Raw genomic sequence first — 17,495 nt, forward strand, 5'->3', positions numbered from 1 at the left:
GTTTCTGCCTCTCTACTCTGAGAATCTTTGGCCATGGAGGTATGGGGGAAGCAGGGGGTGGGGTGTGGTCACACCAAGAGGGGAATTCCTGTTTGGAGGATTTCAGTGGGCTCTCTGAACCAGATGCTGTTCTCTTATCCTCCCCACCACTGGGCATGCCCTTGGCTTTCTCTACTGATAAGGTGATCTGAGCCCAGGAAGGTGGCTTCATGGTTTATGTGTGGTGATATTGTGTTCCCCAAAATATTGTGCACCCTAATAAACTTATCTGGGGTCAGAGAATACAACAGCCACTAGATACAGAGGCTAGAAAATGGTGGCACTCATGCCTTTAATCCTATCACTTGGGAGGTAGAGATCCATTCTGATCTCTGTGAGTTCAAGGCCACACTGGAAACAGCCAGGAATGGTAACTCACACCTTTAATCCCAGGAAGTGATGGCAGAAATCAAAAAGGTATTTAAGGCGTGAGGACTAGGAACTGGAGCCTGGTTAAGCTTTTAGGTTTTTGAGCAGCACAGTTCAGCTGAGAGGCATCCAGTCTGAGGAAACAGGATCAGCTGAGGAATTGGTAAGGTGAGGTAGCTGTGGCTTGTTCTGCTTCTATGATCTTCCAGCATTCACTCCAATAACTGGCCTCAGGTTTGATTTTATTAATAAGACTCTTTAAGATTCATGCTACACTTATGGGTCCTTAGGAGGGCCCTGTGTTTGCTTTCCAGCTCTCTTCTCGCCATCTGGAAATTCTTAAACACTCTGGATGATCACCGTGTCCCACAGATGACATAGCCCGTTGTGGAGCACAGAACCCTGGCACTTCAGTCCGCACTTTTACAGACATCAGTCTCACGTCTGTGCTAAGGGAGCCAAGAGAAACACGTCTGCAACTTTGACCCTGGCCTTTTCTGCTCTGGGGTCTAGACTCAATGGTCTGATGGGATCTACTTAGAGCTGTATGAGCTCCCCGATTTATTTGCAACAGGAAAACAGCTTTAACAGCTTTTGGTGTTTCGGAGCCCTTCTCCTTGGATTCTTAGAGCGCAGTGGTCCCACTCATGAGCAGTGACAGCGAGGAGGGAATGATGGTACCCGACAAATGAGGCCTGCCCTGGGTTTCCTCATTTATATGGTGACTAAATACTCGGTGCAGTTGTATGGAGAGGAGGAAGGACACCTTATTTTGTGGCTGTCATGGTTTTTCATTCTGCACAAATGTGACTTTATTCCCTCTTCTTGAAGACAGAAGTTTTTGGAGAAAGGGTTTCTCTGTGTAGCTTTGGAGCCTGTCCTGGATCTCACTCTGTAAGACCAGGCTGGCCTCGAACCCACAGAGATCCTCCTGCCTCTGCCTCCCGAGTGCTGGGATTAAAGGCACGCGCCACCGCCGCCCAGCGAGGACAGAGGTATTTTCACTCTGGTTTTTCAGGCTCAGATAACTCACACAATTGATTTGTAATGAATCCAAGATTTTTTGTGATGAACTCTATGAATTCAAAACAAAATCTTAGCATGAAATTGGAGACTGAATATTCTAATGCCCTCCTCCTAGGTGCCAGGATCTCTGGAAGGAGAGGAAGACCCTGTGAGTGTTTCTGGATGGCTGGAAGCAGAAAACAGCATTCACGGCCTTGCTCTGCCTGTTGGCTCCGACCTGGGTGTGTGGCCACCAGGTGGCGCTGTGGGCCAGATGTCGCCCAGAAGCACTACCTGTGAGGCTTTGGGTCTAGGGCAGGCAAAAGGCTTGGTTGAGATTGTTCTGATGTCTTAGGTCACAGGATGAGGCTGCAGTCGGATGTCACCCCACCCTCACCCCAGGAGCTCCACTCCTGGTCCATTTTTGTTTTTTATTTTTGTTATTGTTATCGAGACAGGGTCTAATGCAGCCCAGGCTCACCTGCTGTCCCAGACCTTCATGTAAGCCTGGCTCTGCCTCAGGAGGGCTGGCATCACTGGTGTGCACCACCAGCCCCTGCTCCAGTTGCAGCTTGAGTGCTGAGATCTTTCTCTATCCCCCCAAGATTCCTGCGCATGGACAGGACTTCATAGAGAGATCTTGTCTCAGAAACAAAACAGAATTCCTTCCACAAGCAGGGCTTTGGGAGGGCCCAGACCTACTGGGTGACAGTACCATACTCCCCCCACTCCAACATTTGAAGCCTCTCCTGCCTGGTACACAGGGCTTCCCTCTTCCCACTTGAGCAAATACAGGGAATGGAACCCTCAGCTCTTTCTGCACAGAGTCCGGAACATTCCAACTGTGGGCATCCACCCAGCGAGTTAGCTATTCTTGCCAATAAGGTTACCATGGGAGATTCGTCAACTAGAAACCCTGGACCCTGTGCCAATGACCCTTCACCCATGAGCTTTCCTAAGTGCCAGCCTCCCTGTTAGTCTACACGTCATGAGCTCTGCAGGCCCTTCACAAGGCTTTCACTGGCTTTGAACTTTTCTTTAGCTAGGGATCCTGTTGTGTCCCCCCACCCCACACTGGGCAGAGACCCCAGGAATTACACTTTGCAGTTCTGCACAGTGCCTGGCACAGTGTAGGGATCAGCCACAGATGGCCGTTGGTGGTGATGATGGTGTTGGGTACCTCCTTAGACTGGCCAGTCAGAAGAACCAACCTGTTGACCACCAAAAGCCCACTGGAAACTGGGAGTGAGCTGTCACTGAAGTGTGCAAACAGGGTACCACAGCAGCTACATGCCAATGATGGTCAAAGCTGACAGGAGGGAGTCAAGGGAGCCTTTGGGAAAGCTTCTAAGGCATGTTTGCAACCGGAAATTCTCCATGAGAAAGAGCTGAGGGACAGTGCAAAGACAGAGTTCCATTGCTACAGCCTGAGACAGAGGTGTGCAAGGGCCTCGTGGCTGAGGATGTACAGATGGTGAATGGAGGTGGGGTGACATGGATGGGGGTGAAGAAAGTAGATGGGGTGTAGCCTACCCAAGTAACCACCTCCCGAATGTCATACACACTCGATCCCAGAAGGTTCTTGGCCTTTTCAGGGAGAAAGAGCTGCCAAGGTGGGGTCTAATTTACCCTTGTACCCCCAACCCCAGTCCAGCGATTGTCAGCAAGTTCTGGTTCAAAGATGGGATGGAAAGAACTCTTCTATGTATTTATTAAACCAAGGACCAGTCAGGGGCTGGGCTGGGCTGGGCTAGTGTGGGAAGACAGAGCTCACACTGCCTTGTGAGCATCTCTGGGGCCAGCCCCAATGCCCACATGGTCACTGATAGCTGGCTTCTTCCCAACACCCCCAACACATGCCCAGAACAGTCTTACAAAAGTGAACAAGTACATTTATCTTCGTTTCCAACCCCGGCCAGCAGAGGTGGGGGTTAAAAGTAACAGTTCACTAAGAAAAGGCAATGACTCATAAAATGAAGACAAAGGAGAGAATCCAGGGCTGGAAAGCTGAGATGTGACCCTGGGGGTAAGCACAATATGGATGGGAAACCCTGTCTCCTTCTGCTGCACTCCTGGAGGATTAATGGGCCTCTGGGCTCTGGCCCATGGACACTAACTCCACAGGTCCCTTTGGAGCTCATGACCAGACAGCCACAATTGCACTGACTTCTTAGGAAGCATCGGGAGACAGGGTCTCTGGGGAAAATGTGCACGTTTCCAGTCTTGATGCTAGGGGACCCCCACCCCACAATAAGAAACTGACAGGCTTGGGACTGACATGTCCCAAGCTTCCTGAGGCTCTGAAAGGTGGACTGACTTTGCTCATACCATGAGCTGGCCACTGGACCTCTGTGACCTTGCTGTCGCTGCTGCTGGCCATAATGGGAAAGAGCACAGAGAACGGTAATAGGGCACCCAGCCAGCGGAGGGGATGGATGACAGACAGGGAAGTCCATGGCCCCCACCCTCAGCAGGAGACTGGGCTCTTCACACCTCTCCAAGACCTCAGGTGAGCACTGCTCCTCCTGCGCCCTTTTCCCAACTGTCCTACAAGGAGGGTGGATTTGATTTTCTCTCTAAGTCCTTCTACAATGAAGAGTCTACCCAGGATTCCATGGGAAAAGAAGTAGGCCTCATAGATGGTGTGATTAGACACTGAGCTCAAAAGAACCCCCCCAGCCAGAGGCGCTGAGTCAGTACTTACAGCGCTGACTCCCACCCACCCCGTCACATCGTGGGTCAGGCCAGTCCAGGCAAAAAGGGAAGGAAGGCACTTATGGACAGCTGGGGCAGGGCTCAGGAGGGGACCAGAGTCTGGTTTGGCAGCCAAGTCCCTCTGCTCACAGTTCTGGGAAGGGAGCCACTGAGACAAACGGGTAGATTTTGTTACTGGGTCTAGGCCCTAGGTATAAAAGCTATCCCTGGCCCACAGCTTTACTGAGATGCCGCCATGTAGGCCTGTAGACTCCCCACAGGCATTGGCACATTAAAATATAAGTTAGTTGGGACCTGAGCAAGCCCAGGACAGCAGTCTATCAAGTGGCCCCAGGCCACACCATTTGTCACAAGATGTCTGGGCCTCTGGCAGCAAATTCCTGGGTGTCTCCACAGTGTAGGAGTACCTTAGGGCTGAAGCCAGGCTGCCGTGGGTAGGCGCCCTCCCGCACCAGGCGCCGGCACTGCACATCTTGGCCTACACTAACACTCTGTAAAGCTGGGAGGTGATGGAGCAGCCTCTCAGGGAGCGGTACCAGGCTGGTACCGGACAGGTCTAGTTCCTGCAGCAAGCCCAGGCCTGAAAACACCTCAGCTCCTGCCCACTTGAGCTTGGGGTTGCCCGACAAGTCCAGGACCTGCAGGCCTGGGAGCTCACGGAAGCCATGGGGTGCTAACTGGGGGACACTCTGTAGGCTGGCCAGTGACAGGTGGGTGAGGCCTGCCAGCCCCATGAAGGCACCTGGGTGGATGGTAGCCAGAGGGTTCCCATCCAGGTTCAGGTAACGCAGGGGCAGGTCTCGGAGATCGGGCACAGCACGGAGTCGGTTCCAGGCCAGATTCAGGCTCTGAATGGTAGGTGCGGGCAGGCTGGCCCGGGCTGGATGGGGCAGCAGGCGGTGGATAAGGTTGTGGGAGAGGTCCACGTGCAGTGTCCGGCCCTGGCTGTGGGTGGAGAAGGCAGATATTGAGACTTCCCGTAGCCGGTTATGGCTGAGGTTGACATCACTCAAGGAGGAGCTGGTGAAAACCTCAGCTGGCAGGGCTGCCAGGCCATTGTGGCTGAGGTCGAGTGACTCCAGGTAGCGCAGGCGGGAGAAGGCAGTGGGCGCGATGCTGGTGAGCAGATTGTGACTGAGATCCAGGCCAGCCAGTGTGGTATAGCCTGGCCCTGCCAGCACCGACTCATTCACGGTCTCTAGCCGGTTGGAAGACAGGTCCAGGTGGGCTGTGTCCAGAGGGATGGGCACAGGCACAATGTGGGGGCCCAGGCTGCTGCAGTCCACTCGAGTTAGGCTGAAACTGTCAAAGAGGCCGAAAGTCTCTTCCTCACACTGGCATCCAGGAAAACATGGCCGAGTTGTCTGCACTCTGCCCGTGGCCAGGAGCAGCAGGAATAGGGAGCACAACATGGTGGCACCTGGAAAGAGAGCCACAGGTGAGGAGTGGATGTACTAGACACTTTTATCCTGCCCTACGAGACACAGCCCGTGTGTAGGGACACAGCTGGGACTTGTCACAGCTCCTGGCCTCCTGGAACACGCCTCTCCTAGTCCTTACTTCTTTTTTCCTGGCCTCCTTCTCCACATCTGTATGGTTCAAGGGAGTTAGGCCCGGTGAGTGGATTTTCAACTGGAAGCATCGGACGCAAGTAGACTACTCTGGTAGAAGTAATGGTACCCAGGCATCTAACTGTAAAACCTGCTGGACCTGACGGTCTCTTGGCTGGTTTTACTATATCTGCTGATCCAGGGCTCAGAGGCTGCTGGAGACCCAGGTATGCCAGAGAGGAGTTCACAGTGGGGGGGGGGGGGCGGCGATCGAGTTGGGGGGCTTCATTCATCTTGGCTGAAAAGATGCCTCAGGCTGGGTGCTGGGTTGGCTGCCTCAGAGCACGGTCTTCTCTAGCCCTCACAACCCTCTCTCTACAAGGCGGAGTCCTGTCTCCATCTGACAAGAGAGAACTGAGCCTTGAAGGGTTGGAGACAGGTATGGATACAGCTAAGCATGGTGGTGCTAGGTGGAGTAGACCCAAGAGCCAGGATCCAATGGCAGGGGCTGAGCCCACCTGGACCTGTCTTCCAACCGGCTAGAGACCGTGAATGCGTCGGTGCTGGCAGAGCCAGGCTATACCACACTGGCAGGCCCTTTCCCCTTCCACCTTAGTTGGCTCTGCAGCAGCAACTTCCCTACTACTTGGAGACCCAGTGTCTCGATTCCCAGGTATGCCTGGGGGACGCCCCCACCCGAAGCCCCTGCTCTCTTGCCTGTGCCCAACTCCCAGCTAGCAGCTGGTTCACCTCTCCGCCCCCTCCCCCTTTGGCTGTGACAGGCAGCTGGCTTATTACCCCACTGGGCAGAAGAAGAAACCAGCTCACAGAGAACCAGGGCTGCACCACCCAACTAGCACAAAACAGGGCGGAATTAGACCCAGGCCTCCTCAGTTCTTCTGTCTCAGTCTCCTGCCTCCAGAAGGCCTGGTGGGCAGCAGGGTGAGTCCAGGAGGGACTTTCCTTATAGACATATGTGACAGCTCAAGCCACCCACCCCTCGACCTCAGTTCCTTCTGTGAAATTTCAAGCCGAGTGGTGGTGGTGGCGGCGGCGGCAGCGGCGGTGGCGGTGGCGGCGCACGTCTTTAATCCCAGCACTCAGGAGGCAGAGGCAGGTGGATCTCTGTGAGTTCAAGGCCAGCCTGGTCTACAGAGTGAATTCCAGGACAGCCAGAGCTGTAACACAGAGAAACTCTGTCTTCAAAAACAAAAACCAAACACACACACACACACACACACACACACACACACACACACACACACACACAAAAAACAAACAAACAAACAAACAAACAAACAAACAAAAAAACCCAAAAATTACAACAGAAGCCATTACATATTCCTAACACTGTGTGTATGCTGTTGTATCTAAGGGTTGCATAGGTCCACACGAGGCATATTCAAGGTTTATGTTCATGTTTTTTGAGGACCTCTAAGTGGCCCTCTCCCCTGCTAGGTAGCTACTCAGAAGACAGAAGGCCCTTCATTGGGTGGCCTGCCTTCCTGCCTGTCTCCCTTCCATGGGCCTCCAGGGAAGAAAACAGGGTGCAGTGGGAGGAGTGAGGACCTGCCCACCTTCTAAACTGGGGTAGCCAACAGCTGGGTAGCATTATCTGCCCTGCATGAAACTTTAAAGAGGCAGCCACTTGATCTGCACTCTGGCTCAGTCTTGGGCCAGGGAGAACAGGGGCTGGGCTCTTCTCCCCTACCCAACCCTGAGGCCCTTCTTGTCCACCCCTTTCTTTTGTAGAGACCAATTCAAGGATTAAACCCTCCCCAGGTGCATCCTGGGCTTGGTCCCAGCCAAGGCAGGACAGAGCGTTCCAATGTTTGCACCAAGAAGAAAATATTAAGTTGCTCTGGCCCCTTTGTTTCCCCAGGGAGTTCTTCAAGAGTTCATTACCACTACCCCTACCCCGCCCTCAAGCTAAGCAGATCCGCTCTCAGCCCCTGCCCCCAACCTGGGGGATTAATTAAACACCACAAAGGGCCCTGAGATTACCCTTTGGTTCCCAGAGGTGATTATACAATGTGTCCACAAAATGCCAGGCTGCTTCTCCTGAACTCTAGCTTATGTAACCCGCCAGGCAAACACAGCACAGATGTTTCTCTCCTCTAGGTCCCGGCCCTGGACTCCCAACAGGGCAGCAATGTCTGCCACCCTCACACAAGTCCACAAAGCCCTGCACCCTGCATCTGTAGAGAGCTGAGCACCTCCTCCCCCAGAGGATCTGGAATGCCGCAGCGGTCCTCATGCTGAGATAAAGCAGACAGGTGGAGTCCCACCTGGGCAATGTGGCTGATAAATGCACTAGGCCAGAGCCTTGCTCTGCTGTGCCACGGACATCTGCCAGGGCCCCCGGTGGCATGCACAGGCCCTGGGGACTCTAGTGGGAACCAGCAAACGACAGCCAGCTGCTCTCCTAGAGTCCTCGCTCTCCTGGAGTCCTCGCGTTCACCCAATCAGACCAACTGTCCCATCCCTCGTTAAAGGATCTGAAGAGTCACCAGCTAACCCGTGTGAACTGGAGACACTACAGAGAAGATGAAAAGGAGGCCAGTCCTTCGAAGAGCTGCTCTAAGGACTGGAGATATGTCCCCTATAGGGGGCATGCCCAGTACCGTCAACATACTGACAGAGCCACAGCATGGGCTGCTGTGTCTCTCCAGGTTAGATGCTAGACCAAGCGCCCCAAAGCATGCTTCACCACATTCCAGGACGCTGATAAGAAAGCAACAGGGCAACTGTGTCGGGACAAGTCCCAGGGGAGTCAGGACCCCCAGATCTTTGTCACTGTTCTTCCCCGGACTGTTGTGATCACCAGTGCCTTCCTCTCTGGAGCCTCTGTTTCCCATCTCCACAATGAGGGGTTCAGTACCAACCTTAGAGTTGTAGAGTTTAAAGCTGAACAAAGCGCGGGGCTTAGCCTTGTCAGGGGCGAGTGGATGAGACCGTAAGGCCTCATTCTCATACACAGCACATGGCACATTCACAGCAATCATCATTAAGATCCTGAACCCAGGAAGCTTAAGGTTTTGAGACTTTCACAGTTTTATTTCCAGGAATTTGATTCCCTCATCTGTGTATCAATGTTGCCCAGTCTCTATTCTGGGACCTCTACTCTGGGAGAAAGTGCAGTGCAGACATTCGAGCAGCACAGACATGTGGGCAATGCAGACAGGCAGCCACCAAGGATGTCTGGAGAGGAGAGAGATGTCCGGTCAAAAGATCTTTCCTACAAACCTTGTCCTGCCGATGAAAGACATCTAAAGATCAACAGAACCAAGACAAGACACTTCCCACAGCTCTGGTTTGGAAGACAGCAGGTCCTGTGAGGCCAGCCACGAGCTATTTAGGGCCCACAACGTCAAGTCCACAGTGACTCCTGGCCTGTGAGGCCAAGCATGAATGGTGTGAACGCTATGGGCCAGGCGGCTCCAAGGGGCTCTTTCCACATCACATCCCAAATCTGCCATGAGACAGAGCTGGCCCTATCACTGCCCCTCGGGATTGTTTGGAAAACCACAGAGATCATCTTCTCGCAGACAGATGGCCTCTGGAGGTTGGAAATGCCCCTCTCCCTTCTCCGTCGGAATCCCTGTAGGAATTGAACCCTCTTTGTCAACAGTCCGCTGTTGTTCATACCGTCCAGAAACACAGAGAATTCCAGGCTTGTGAGCTGCAGAGCCCTTGGAGACTATGGGTGACTGGAGCCCAGAGGGCCAGTTAAAAAAAAAATGCAATGGCAGAGCAAGGCCCAGGAGCTGGGACCCACCACCTCACACTGTGCCTTGCATCACACACATCTATCCACTCATCCCTGCCTGGCCAGTGGAACAAAGCAGTCTCTGTCCCCACAGGCTCCCACCAGCCCTCCCTCTTGGCCTCTCACACCTCAGGCTACCAACAGGCCTCCTTTAGTGGCTACTGAGAAAATTCAAATTTCAAACATAAAGTGTGAGCAGCTTGGGAAGGAGCGCCTCCTTCTTAACCTATGCATCCTTCCCTAACTGGGGTCAAAAGCGGACCTGGGGGCAAGGAGGCAGCATCAGAGAGCCAGCCAGAAGCTAGGTGGTTGGCTATTAGACCTAGGACCTGCCTGGAAGCCAGGTCTACCTACTGGAGTCTCAGAGTCCTCCAGAGGGACAAGAAGTGAGGGCCGTGGGAAAATGTAGAGATGGTGTATTCTGCTCAGTAAGTGCTCAGTCCCTGGTGGCCAACAATGGCCAGGGTTTGCTAAACGTCCTGGAGGTGGTGACTTAGCCTTCACATCCCTTTCCACTCAGGTTCCTATATGCAGAGCCAGGTACCCAGCAGGCCCATGGTTCACACTGACCTCTCAGACGTACTGCTGGTGACTGCTAGTCACCCTCCTCTTCTGTAGACACCTCTCTGGGATCAGAGGCTGGAGTCCACATTCCCCCTGGGCCTGCTTGCCAGGCCCTGGTACAATGCCATAGCACTTCTGACGTATAAAACTTTCTAGCTTTTGCTAACAATTTCAACATGGATCCTCTGGTACAGGAGCTAGGTGAGATGGGGGATAGTTGCGGGTTGGTCCAGTGCCCAGCACCTACGTAGGATGGGCTCCTCAACCCCCCCCCCCCCCCCGGTGGCCTTGCACCTCACTGCCCTCAGTCACGAGCACACTAACAGCAATGAAATCCACAGGGAGACATTTCATAAGCATGCTGCCCTCCAACCACTTAGCTCTGGAAATTAGAATCAGAATTTTGGGAACATACTCAGAGCCTCCAGGGCTGATTTTCTCTTCAGAATCGATATTGCAAGCACATCAGCTCCTGGAATGTGTCATTACTGCTCCACGACAGTCCTTAACTGTGGTGATTATTATCCCTTGTCACACAAGCAAACAGCAGCATGCAAGTCAGCCAGGCAATAGAGGAACCGGACCCAGGCATGTTAGCTCCAAACCCACACTTGGCCTCAACTTAGAAACCGGCAGTGTGGACAGGCGCTTAGAGCTGGTAATGCGGGGCTGTAATGACATGTTTACCTGTCTGTCCTCTGTGGGCAGTGACGGGGAAGTTAGGGTTTTTTAATTTTTTCTCCCTGGATCAAGTACTATATTAAGATATACCAGGTATTGGCTGGGCATGGTGGCACATGCCTTTAATCTCGGCACTTGAAAGATAGAGGCAGGAGGATCTCTGTGAGTTCGAGGCCAGCGTGGTTCACATAGTGAGTTCCGCAGCAGCTGGGGCTATATAGTTTAAGGCCCCGTTTCAAAACAAAGAAGTGACCAATCAACCAAACAAAAAGTCTAAAAGATGTGTCAGGCACACAGATGCTGTCACCAAAGGACACCTCAGCCTGTCCCATGCATCCTCAGCTATTTATGTCTGGTCGTCCTGTAAGACCAGGAAGTTAGATGGTATTACACTTGTCTTCTGGCTGTCTAAAGAGTCTAGAGAGGTTCAATGATTTGTCCAGAGTCACATGGCCAGTGAGGAGACAACGGCTGGACCAGGTATTCTGAATCTAGCACCTGGCCTCCTTCATGACATCTTTGGTACAGGTGGGGCCTGGAACTTTGTACCCTCCCACTGAAGCAGCAGCATCTACGGGGATGCAGATGAGCCTCAAATGCTATTTTCTCCTTCCAGTTGGTCTTTGGGAAAACTGTCAAGCTCCCACCAATCTCAAACAGCACAGGAGAACACAGGGAGAGCCTGCATGGAGCAGAAAAAAGGTTTTGCTGACCGGGCACCAACCTCACAGGCTTTCATTGACTCTGAGAACCGAGTCTGGTCTTGTAACATGTAGAGAAGCCTGCTGCTGCTGCTGCTGCTGCTGCTGCTGCTGCTGCTGCTGCCAGCTGAGCCTAGCTCTGACTACTTAGAGGTACTCAGCCTGCTGGCACCCGCAGGTCTCAGCGCAGGTTCAGTCCTGCCTCTGTGGGTGACTGCAGGGTCAGAGAAGGGATGCTAAGACACACAGGATGGAGAGCCCAAAAGCCATCCGTGGAGGCCTTGGAATCTCTCAGTGTCCCACCCAGGGCCCTGACCAAGGTCCCCCTGGGATCGGGGAAGGTCGCAAAGGCCAGAGGAGGCTGAGGCAGTGGTGGCCCCTACGGCCCAAAGGGAATCTGACATCAAAACAGCAGTCACTCTTGGGCAAGCGGGTCTCTGTCTCTCCTCTTCCTCAAGTCAGGCTACCTGGCTTCTGGTCACCCTACCTGGCCTCTGGCCTCCACCTCTAAACACTCCCAAAGCTCTAAACAACTGCCATGCTGGGCACCAGTGTACAGACAGCTTCCAATGAAAGATCAAGAGTCCACCATCTAAAACCCATTCTACAAAAACAGCCTCTCAGGCTAGACACCTGTCACTCCCTAGGGACCTCTGCCTTTGCAGAGGCTATTTCTTTTGACAAAGATGGCACCCCCCTTTGTCTTTCACAAACTCTCACTTGTCTCATTCAAAAGCTACCTGTTCTGTGAGGCCTTCCCAGCCTAACCTCCCCCCCCCCGACCCCCACCCCCGTCCCCTAAGAGTCACTGGGCTGTGGCTAAGAATGTGTCCAGCTCTAGCGTGGATACCAGCATGGGGTGGGAGGACCCAGAGGAGTAAAATGTCAGGGGCAGAGAGGTCTCCTGCTTCGGTGCCTCCTGGAACTCAGAGTTTGGCCTGGTGGTAAAACCAGGTTTATGACTGGGGTCCATGCTATTTCTGCATCCACTGTGTCCACACAACGTAGTCAGGCACCCTGAAACCACATCTCAGCTTATTAGCGCATACAGTAATCTGTTACTTAACATTCACAACACATCAATCGGTAACTCCACTTGAAGGTGGCCACGCATCCGACAGGCGCAATGACACATCCCAGGTGACAGAGGTAGGCACCCACGGAGCGAGCACAGCTCCCAGACTTTCTGACTGGAAGGCATGCAGCATCTTGTCTTCAGGTAGGTCTCCCAGACTCCAGCACCATCCAAAAGCCAGAGGAAGGCTTTAGACTGACCAACACCAACCTTTCCTCCAGCAGCTTTCTTCACACAGGCTCAAACTGATGCGCAGTGATTCAGCCTCTGCCTCCCCTCCCTGCCTCCGAGTAACTTATTCCTCAAAACCCAAACCGTGCATCCCGACACAAAGACAACCACCTGTACGCTGTTTCCAGGACACACAGAGCCCTGCATGTATTGTGGGAGGCCCTTCCTGGCTCTGCTGTGCATTGGAAAACTTCAAAACCCTAGGCGGAAGTATCTGCTCTGCCAGGTCCCTCCCATGGTCCCTCCTATGGAACCTGTCTTAGAACTTGTTTTGGCAGGGGACTTCCAGGGTGGGCCCAGCCCTCTTCAGGAAGTATCCCCAATTCCTAGGCTCGGTGCCCTGAGAAAGGATGGTGAGCTCAATAAAGTACACCACTTCTGCTTTGTGCCAGAAGAAATGATTAAGACTACCGGTCTGGACTCTGTCTCTTGACCAGTCTGTCATGTACAAGATAAGTAACATCAGCTTTTGCCTTTACCCGGGTCAGTGGAACAGGGTGGGTGGAAGCCCTGTGGACTCGAGTTCCCCAGGATGGTGCATTCCAGCCTTCTTGTCCTAGGAACAAATTAATGCCTGGAAACACAATAGTTTCCAGGCTCTGGGGTCACAAGGGAGTAATCACAAGGGAATTTACACTCCCCTTTCAAAAGAAATGACTAGGACTAGACATTAAAAGTGGCCATCCTTGCCTCTTTCCCAAGTTTGTGGCCAGCTTATCCCCCCCCTCGCTACCTCCCCGCAGTTGTGGGCAAAGTTCTTGGTTAAAGATTGGGCTGGAGGGCTGGAAAAGAAATGTTTGGTTTATCTTTGCCACCTAGGATCAAAAGCCCAGGCAGGATGGAGCCCCTCCCACTCTGGGGGCTTTGCAAGTCTAGACTTATCCAAAAGGATAGCATGGAGCTAGGAAGGATCTAAGTTTGAGTCACCTCTGGGCCTGGCCAAGTGTGGGCGGCGCTGCTCTCAGCTAAGCTCTGGACGCTGGTTACCACCACTGCGCGCTCCGCTCCCGCGGCGGCGGCGAGGAATTCTCACCCCATCTGTAAGTGACCAAATCTCAACAGGGATGAGCAATACTCCCTGTGCCCTACAGTGGGCCACTGACTGTCCCGTTGGAGACAAGTGTTGTCTCCCCCCCTCCCCAAAAGCCTAACCAGGGCTGGGGCCGCGAGCAGGCCGGATGCAGGCAAGCCTTGGCCTTTCTCACCTATTGAATCAGAAGGTTGATCCCCTCACTCTGGGGTCCGGTTAAATGCAAAGTGGTACTAAAATCCAAGCAAGTCTCTCCACCAAGCTGGAGGGTTTCTCCTTCCACACTCAGTCTGTCCCAGAGGCGAAGGGGAGACTCCCAGAGGCGAAGGGGAGACAACTGCCAGCAGCGCGCTACTCCCCGGTCTCCAGCCTCAGGCCGAAGCCCAGACCAGCCGCGTCCCTCCCTCCTCCCACTAGGGTCCTGTGAGGGTGTCCAGCACGCTCCGCCCAGTCCTGGCCCGGGCCAGTCGCCAGGCACTGCCGATCACCCCCGACCCACCAATCCTATCCCACCCCCTCGCGGCTGGAAGGACCTCCGGAGGTGAGAGGGAGGAGGGCTGCCAACAAGCGTTGCCGGAGGAACCCGGAGAAAAGTTTGAAGCCAAGTAGGGGGAAACGATGGACAGCAAGGGAGCGGAGTGTCAGGGCAGCTCAGGCTCTCAGCGCGCACACATGCCCCACGGACACCCAACCCAGACACGTCGACAGGCACAGACCACGTATGCGGACACACGCGGAGCGCCCACCGGTCCCCATAACCAAACGCCAGGCTGCGAAATGGGGACACCGGCGCGAGACAGCCATGCAAAGCCACGCACACACAAAGGCGCAGGCAGATGCTGGCTTCTGAACCCAAATCCACAAAAGACCCACTACCGTGAGATGCACGTGTTCTTACAAAGACCCTGGAGACGCCGGCCCACGCCCACGGCCCCCAGGCAGAGCCTTTGTCTCCTGAAAGCCCTCTCCCCTGCTACCCCCACCCTGCGCTGCTGTGGCCCGGTGTCCCGGAAAAGTTGAGGGGCCTCGGCAGGACCCGGACCCGCCCCTCACTCCCGCCTGCCCACGGGATGGGGCGGAGAGGTTGGAGTCCAAGGCTCCAGACCTCCGCCTGCACGCCGATCTCGCTGCGCCTCGGGACAGCACCCACCTGGCAGGTCCACAGCTGGCGCCTCGGCACGCTCACCTAGGCGGCCCGGCGCTGGCCGGTGGGCCGGCGCTTTTCTCCGCGCCGCACGTCCCGCCTCAAGTCCCCGCCCGCCGCCGGGCTCCCCTTGCTGGGCACCCAGTGGCTGCTCCGGCTGGCGGCCAAGAGGCTCAGGGAGCGTCGTCAAAGTGCAAGTCTAGCGGGGCGCTCTCCCCGCCCAGCCCCCGCCCGCCGGCCGAGCACGGGTTCCACTCTAGGGAGCGTCTCAAAAGTGCGCTGTTCCCTCCCATGCCACTAGGCCTCTCTCCCAGCTTCCTGCAACTCGAATCCCTGCCCCCTCTGCCTTCCCCCTTTGCTCGTCCCAGTAATCTCAGCAGATGGCCGCTGGCTTGGGAACATCTGGAGGTTGCCGGAGTGTGTGTGTGTGTGTGTGTGTGTGTGTGTGTGTGTGTGTGTGTGTGTGTGTGTGTGTGTGTGTGCAGAGTTAGTTGGTAAGAATGGGTGGATGAGGGTTTTTCTCAAAGTCTCCACCCTATCATTAAAAAAAAGTTTAAAAAAGGGTCTAGAGCCATTAATGTGCATGTTTGAAAAAGAGAGAGAGACAGAGACAGACAGTAAGGAGAACGAGCTTAAGAAGAAAGCTGGCAGACAGCGACCGAGGGAGAAAGCAACAGACATAACAGACTTATTTTTTCTTTCCTGGAGGGAAAGTCAACTTCTGGCTGCATTTCCAAGAAGGGAAACTGCTCTGTAGTAACGGCTTAAGTCTTCCCCTCCCTCTGCAGCCCATCCTCTCCAGCCAAAATTTATGAGGAGATGTATATATATATACAGACAACGAGGGGGCACATCCCGATAAAGGGTTAGTGGGAGGTTTGGTATTGGTTTTGGACCTCCCAGGAACTTGCCACCCAGCAATGTTCCCCTGTCATGGCCCAAACTTGCTGCATCCAGGGCTTTTGTTTCTTTCTTCCTTATTTTAAAACAAAAATCTTTGCTTGGGCTTGTGTGTGTGTGCCTGAGGAAAAGCAAGTTCCCAGTCAGTAAAATCAAACTCACACCCAGAAGAAAGTGGTTGTTCAGACCCTTGCTTTGCTCACAGTCATCCTGTGATCCTGGGGACTCAACTGGGCTGACCCTACTCATTAAGGGGTAGAGGGCAGTGGTCCATGCCTGTAAGCTTCCTTGTTTTCCCAGTGCTGGGGAGCTGGAGGCAAGATAACTGCCTGTTTTTAGACAGTCTAGCTATAGAATGAGACTGTCTCAAAAAGCCAAAGGAAGAAAAGAAAAAAGAATCCCATCACCCTGGCTTGGAAATAGAAGGCCTTTGGGGGATCTTCTCACTGTGTCCTCACCTGAGATTGCATCTGTATGGGCAGGGTCACCCTTCCAGTTGGGCTGCTGGAATTTAGTGCTGCACCCTTGGAGCCTCCTAGGAAGTCTGAACTCTTCTTCCTATAGACTGGGGATACAAGGGGAATGGTAGGGGTTGGTGAAAGAATCAACCATTAGACCAAAGTGGGGGGGGATTTATTGAACACAATGGGAGAATTCAAGGGGCTTGGGGGAGTGAAAAAGAACCGCCTGTCTGCAGCTACCCTCTTTCTTTTTAAAAAATGAAAATTATACTTATTTCATTGTTCAAGGGGTATGGTAATGTGCCTACATGTGTGGAGGTCAGAGGACAGCTCATGGGGCGTCAGTCTCTCCTTCCACCATGTGGGTTCCGGGGATGGAACTCAGGTTACCAGGTTGGAGGGAAAATTCTGTCACGCACTGAGCCCTCGCCAGCCCACTCACTGTCTTCTTTGACTAGGATGACCCATCATAAAGTTCCCATCATGCAGTTCCCAGCATGCAATAGATAACAGTTCTGATTGCTCAGTGTTCAGTTCCAGGAGGAGGCTGACTTTAGAGAGAGAGCAGCTCTGAGGTCTTCTGTCAAGGCTAATTTTGACTGGCCATGTTCACTTGGTGAGAAAGAGTCTGGTTTCAGGCTATAATTATCCTGATGATCATTAATGATCTTGGTGGTTGGTTTCTGAAATGTAACATACTGGGCAAGACAATGATTTTCAGGGCCTAATGAAAGATCTTCCTGAAGGAGTGGCCTCTTCTACATAGGACCTTAAATGGGCTTGAGATGTGTCTCTCTTCAGGAGTGATAGGAGACCTTAGGAATACCACTGAGAGGAGAGCTAGCCACAACTGCTGAGTTTCTTTCATTAAATTATTAAGGCGCCTCTTTAACGTCTGACCCCTCTCTGCCTTTCCTGATAGTTGTGTGTATTACACAGCATTCAAGTCAGACTTCATTTGAAGGGCCTCATTAATGCCTTATATTTTGTTTTTTCAGATGAAGGCTGAGCTATTTATTATCTGACAATAGAGAGAAAGAGAGACCGAAGGGAGAGATTATGTAGGAAGGCCTTTTATACAGCCAGTGAAGGGAATTGCTAAGTTGCCCATGGTCCTGTAAATAGCCCCCTACCTTTGCTCCTGTGAGCAACCTTGATTAAACTCATTGGTACATCGAAACAAAATAAAAGGGGGGCTGGCTGGGAAGAAGGAGGACAGCAGGACTCCCTATGGGAATTTGTCTTAAGGGAGTGTGGGAGT

The 17,495-nt window shown here is 53.3% G+C and overlaps 1 protein-coding gene across 2 annotated transcripts; it reads right to left on the reverse strand.

The window, feature by feature from the left end:
* Positions 1–3,117: 3,117 nt before the first annotated feature.
* Positions 3,118–15,015, reverse strand: Tsku (tsukushi, small leucine rich proteoglycan). Of its 2 annotated transcripts, none has more exons than XM_036191042.1 (2): positions 14,880–15,015; positions 3,118–5,548 (listed from the first exon to the last, which is right to left on the reverse strand). In XM_036191042.1, the coding sequence occupies exon 2, from the start codon at positions 5,538–5,540 to the stop codon at positions 4,476–4,478; it is 1,065 nt and encodes a 354-aa protein (XP_036046935.1). In that variant the 5' UTR covers positions 5,541–5,548; positions 14,880–15,015; the 3' UTR covers positions 3,118–4,475. The 2 variants fall into 2 exon arrangements, with proteins under 2 accessions (XP_036046935.1, XP_036046942.1); XM_036191049.1 differs by lacking the exon at positions 14,880–15,015 and adding an exon at positions 13,905–14,122.
* Between the last annotated feature and the right edge of the window lie 2,480 nt (positions 15,016–17,495).

This window comes from Onychomys torridus, chromosome 1 (genome assembly GCF_903995425.1).
Source record: "Onychomys torridus chromosome 1, mOncTor1.1, whole genome shotgun sequence".
Lineage (NCBI taxonomy): Eukaryota > Metazoa > Chordata > Mammalia > Rodentia > Cricetidae > Onychomys > Onychomys torridus.

Excerpts from the sequence above, each read along its gene's own strand:
- Tsku (XM_036191042.1), bottom strand. The coding sequence starts at position 5,540 with ATGTTGTGCTCCCTATTCCTGCTGCTCCTGGCCACGGGCAGAGTGCAG.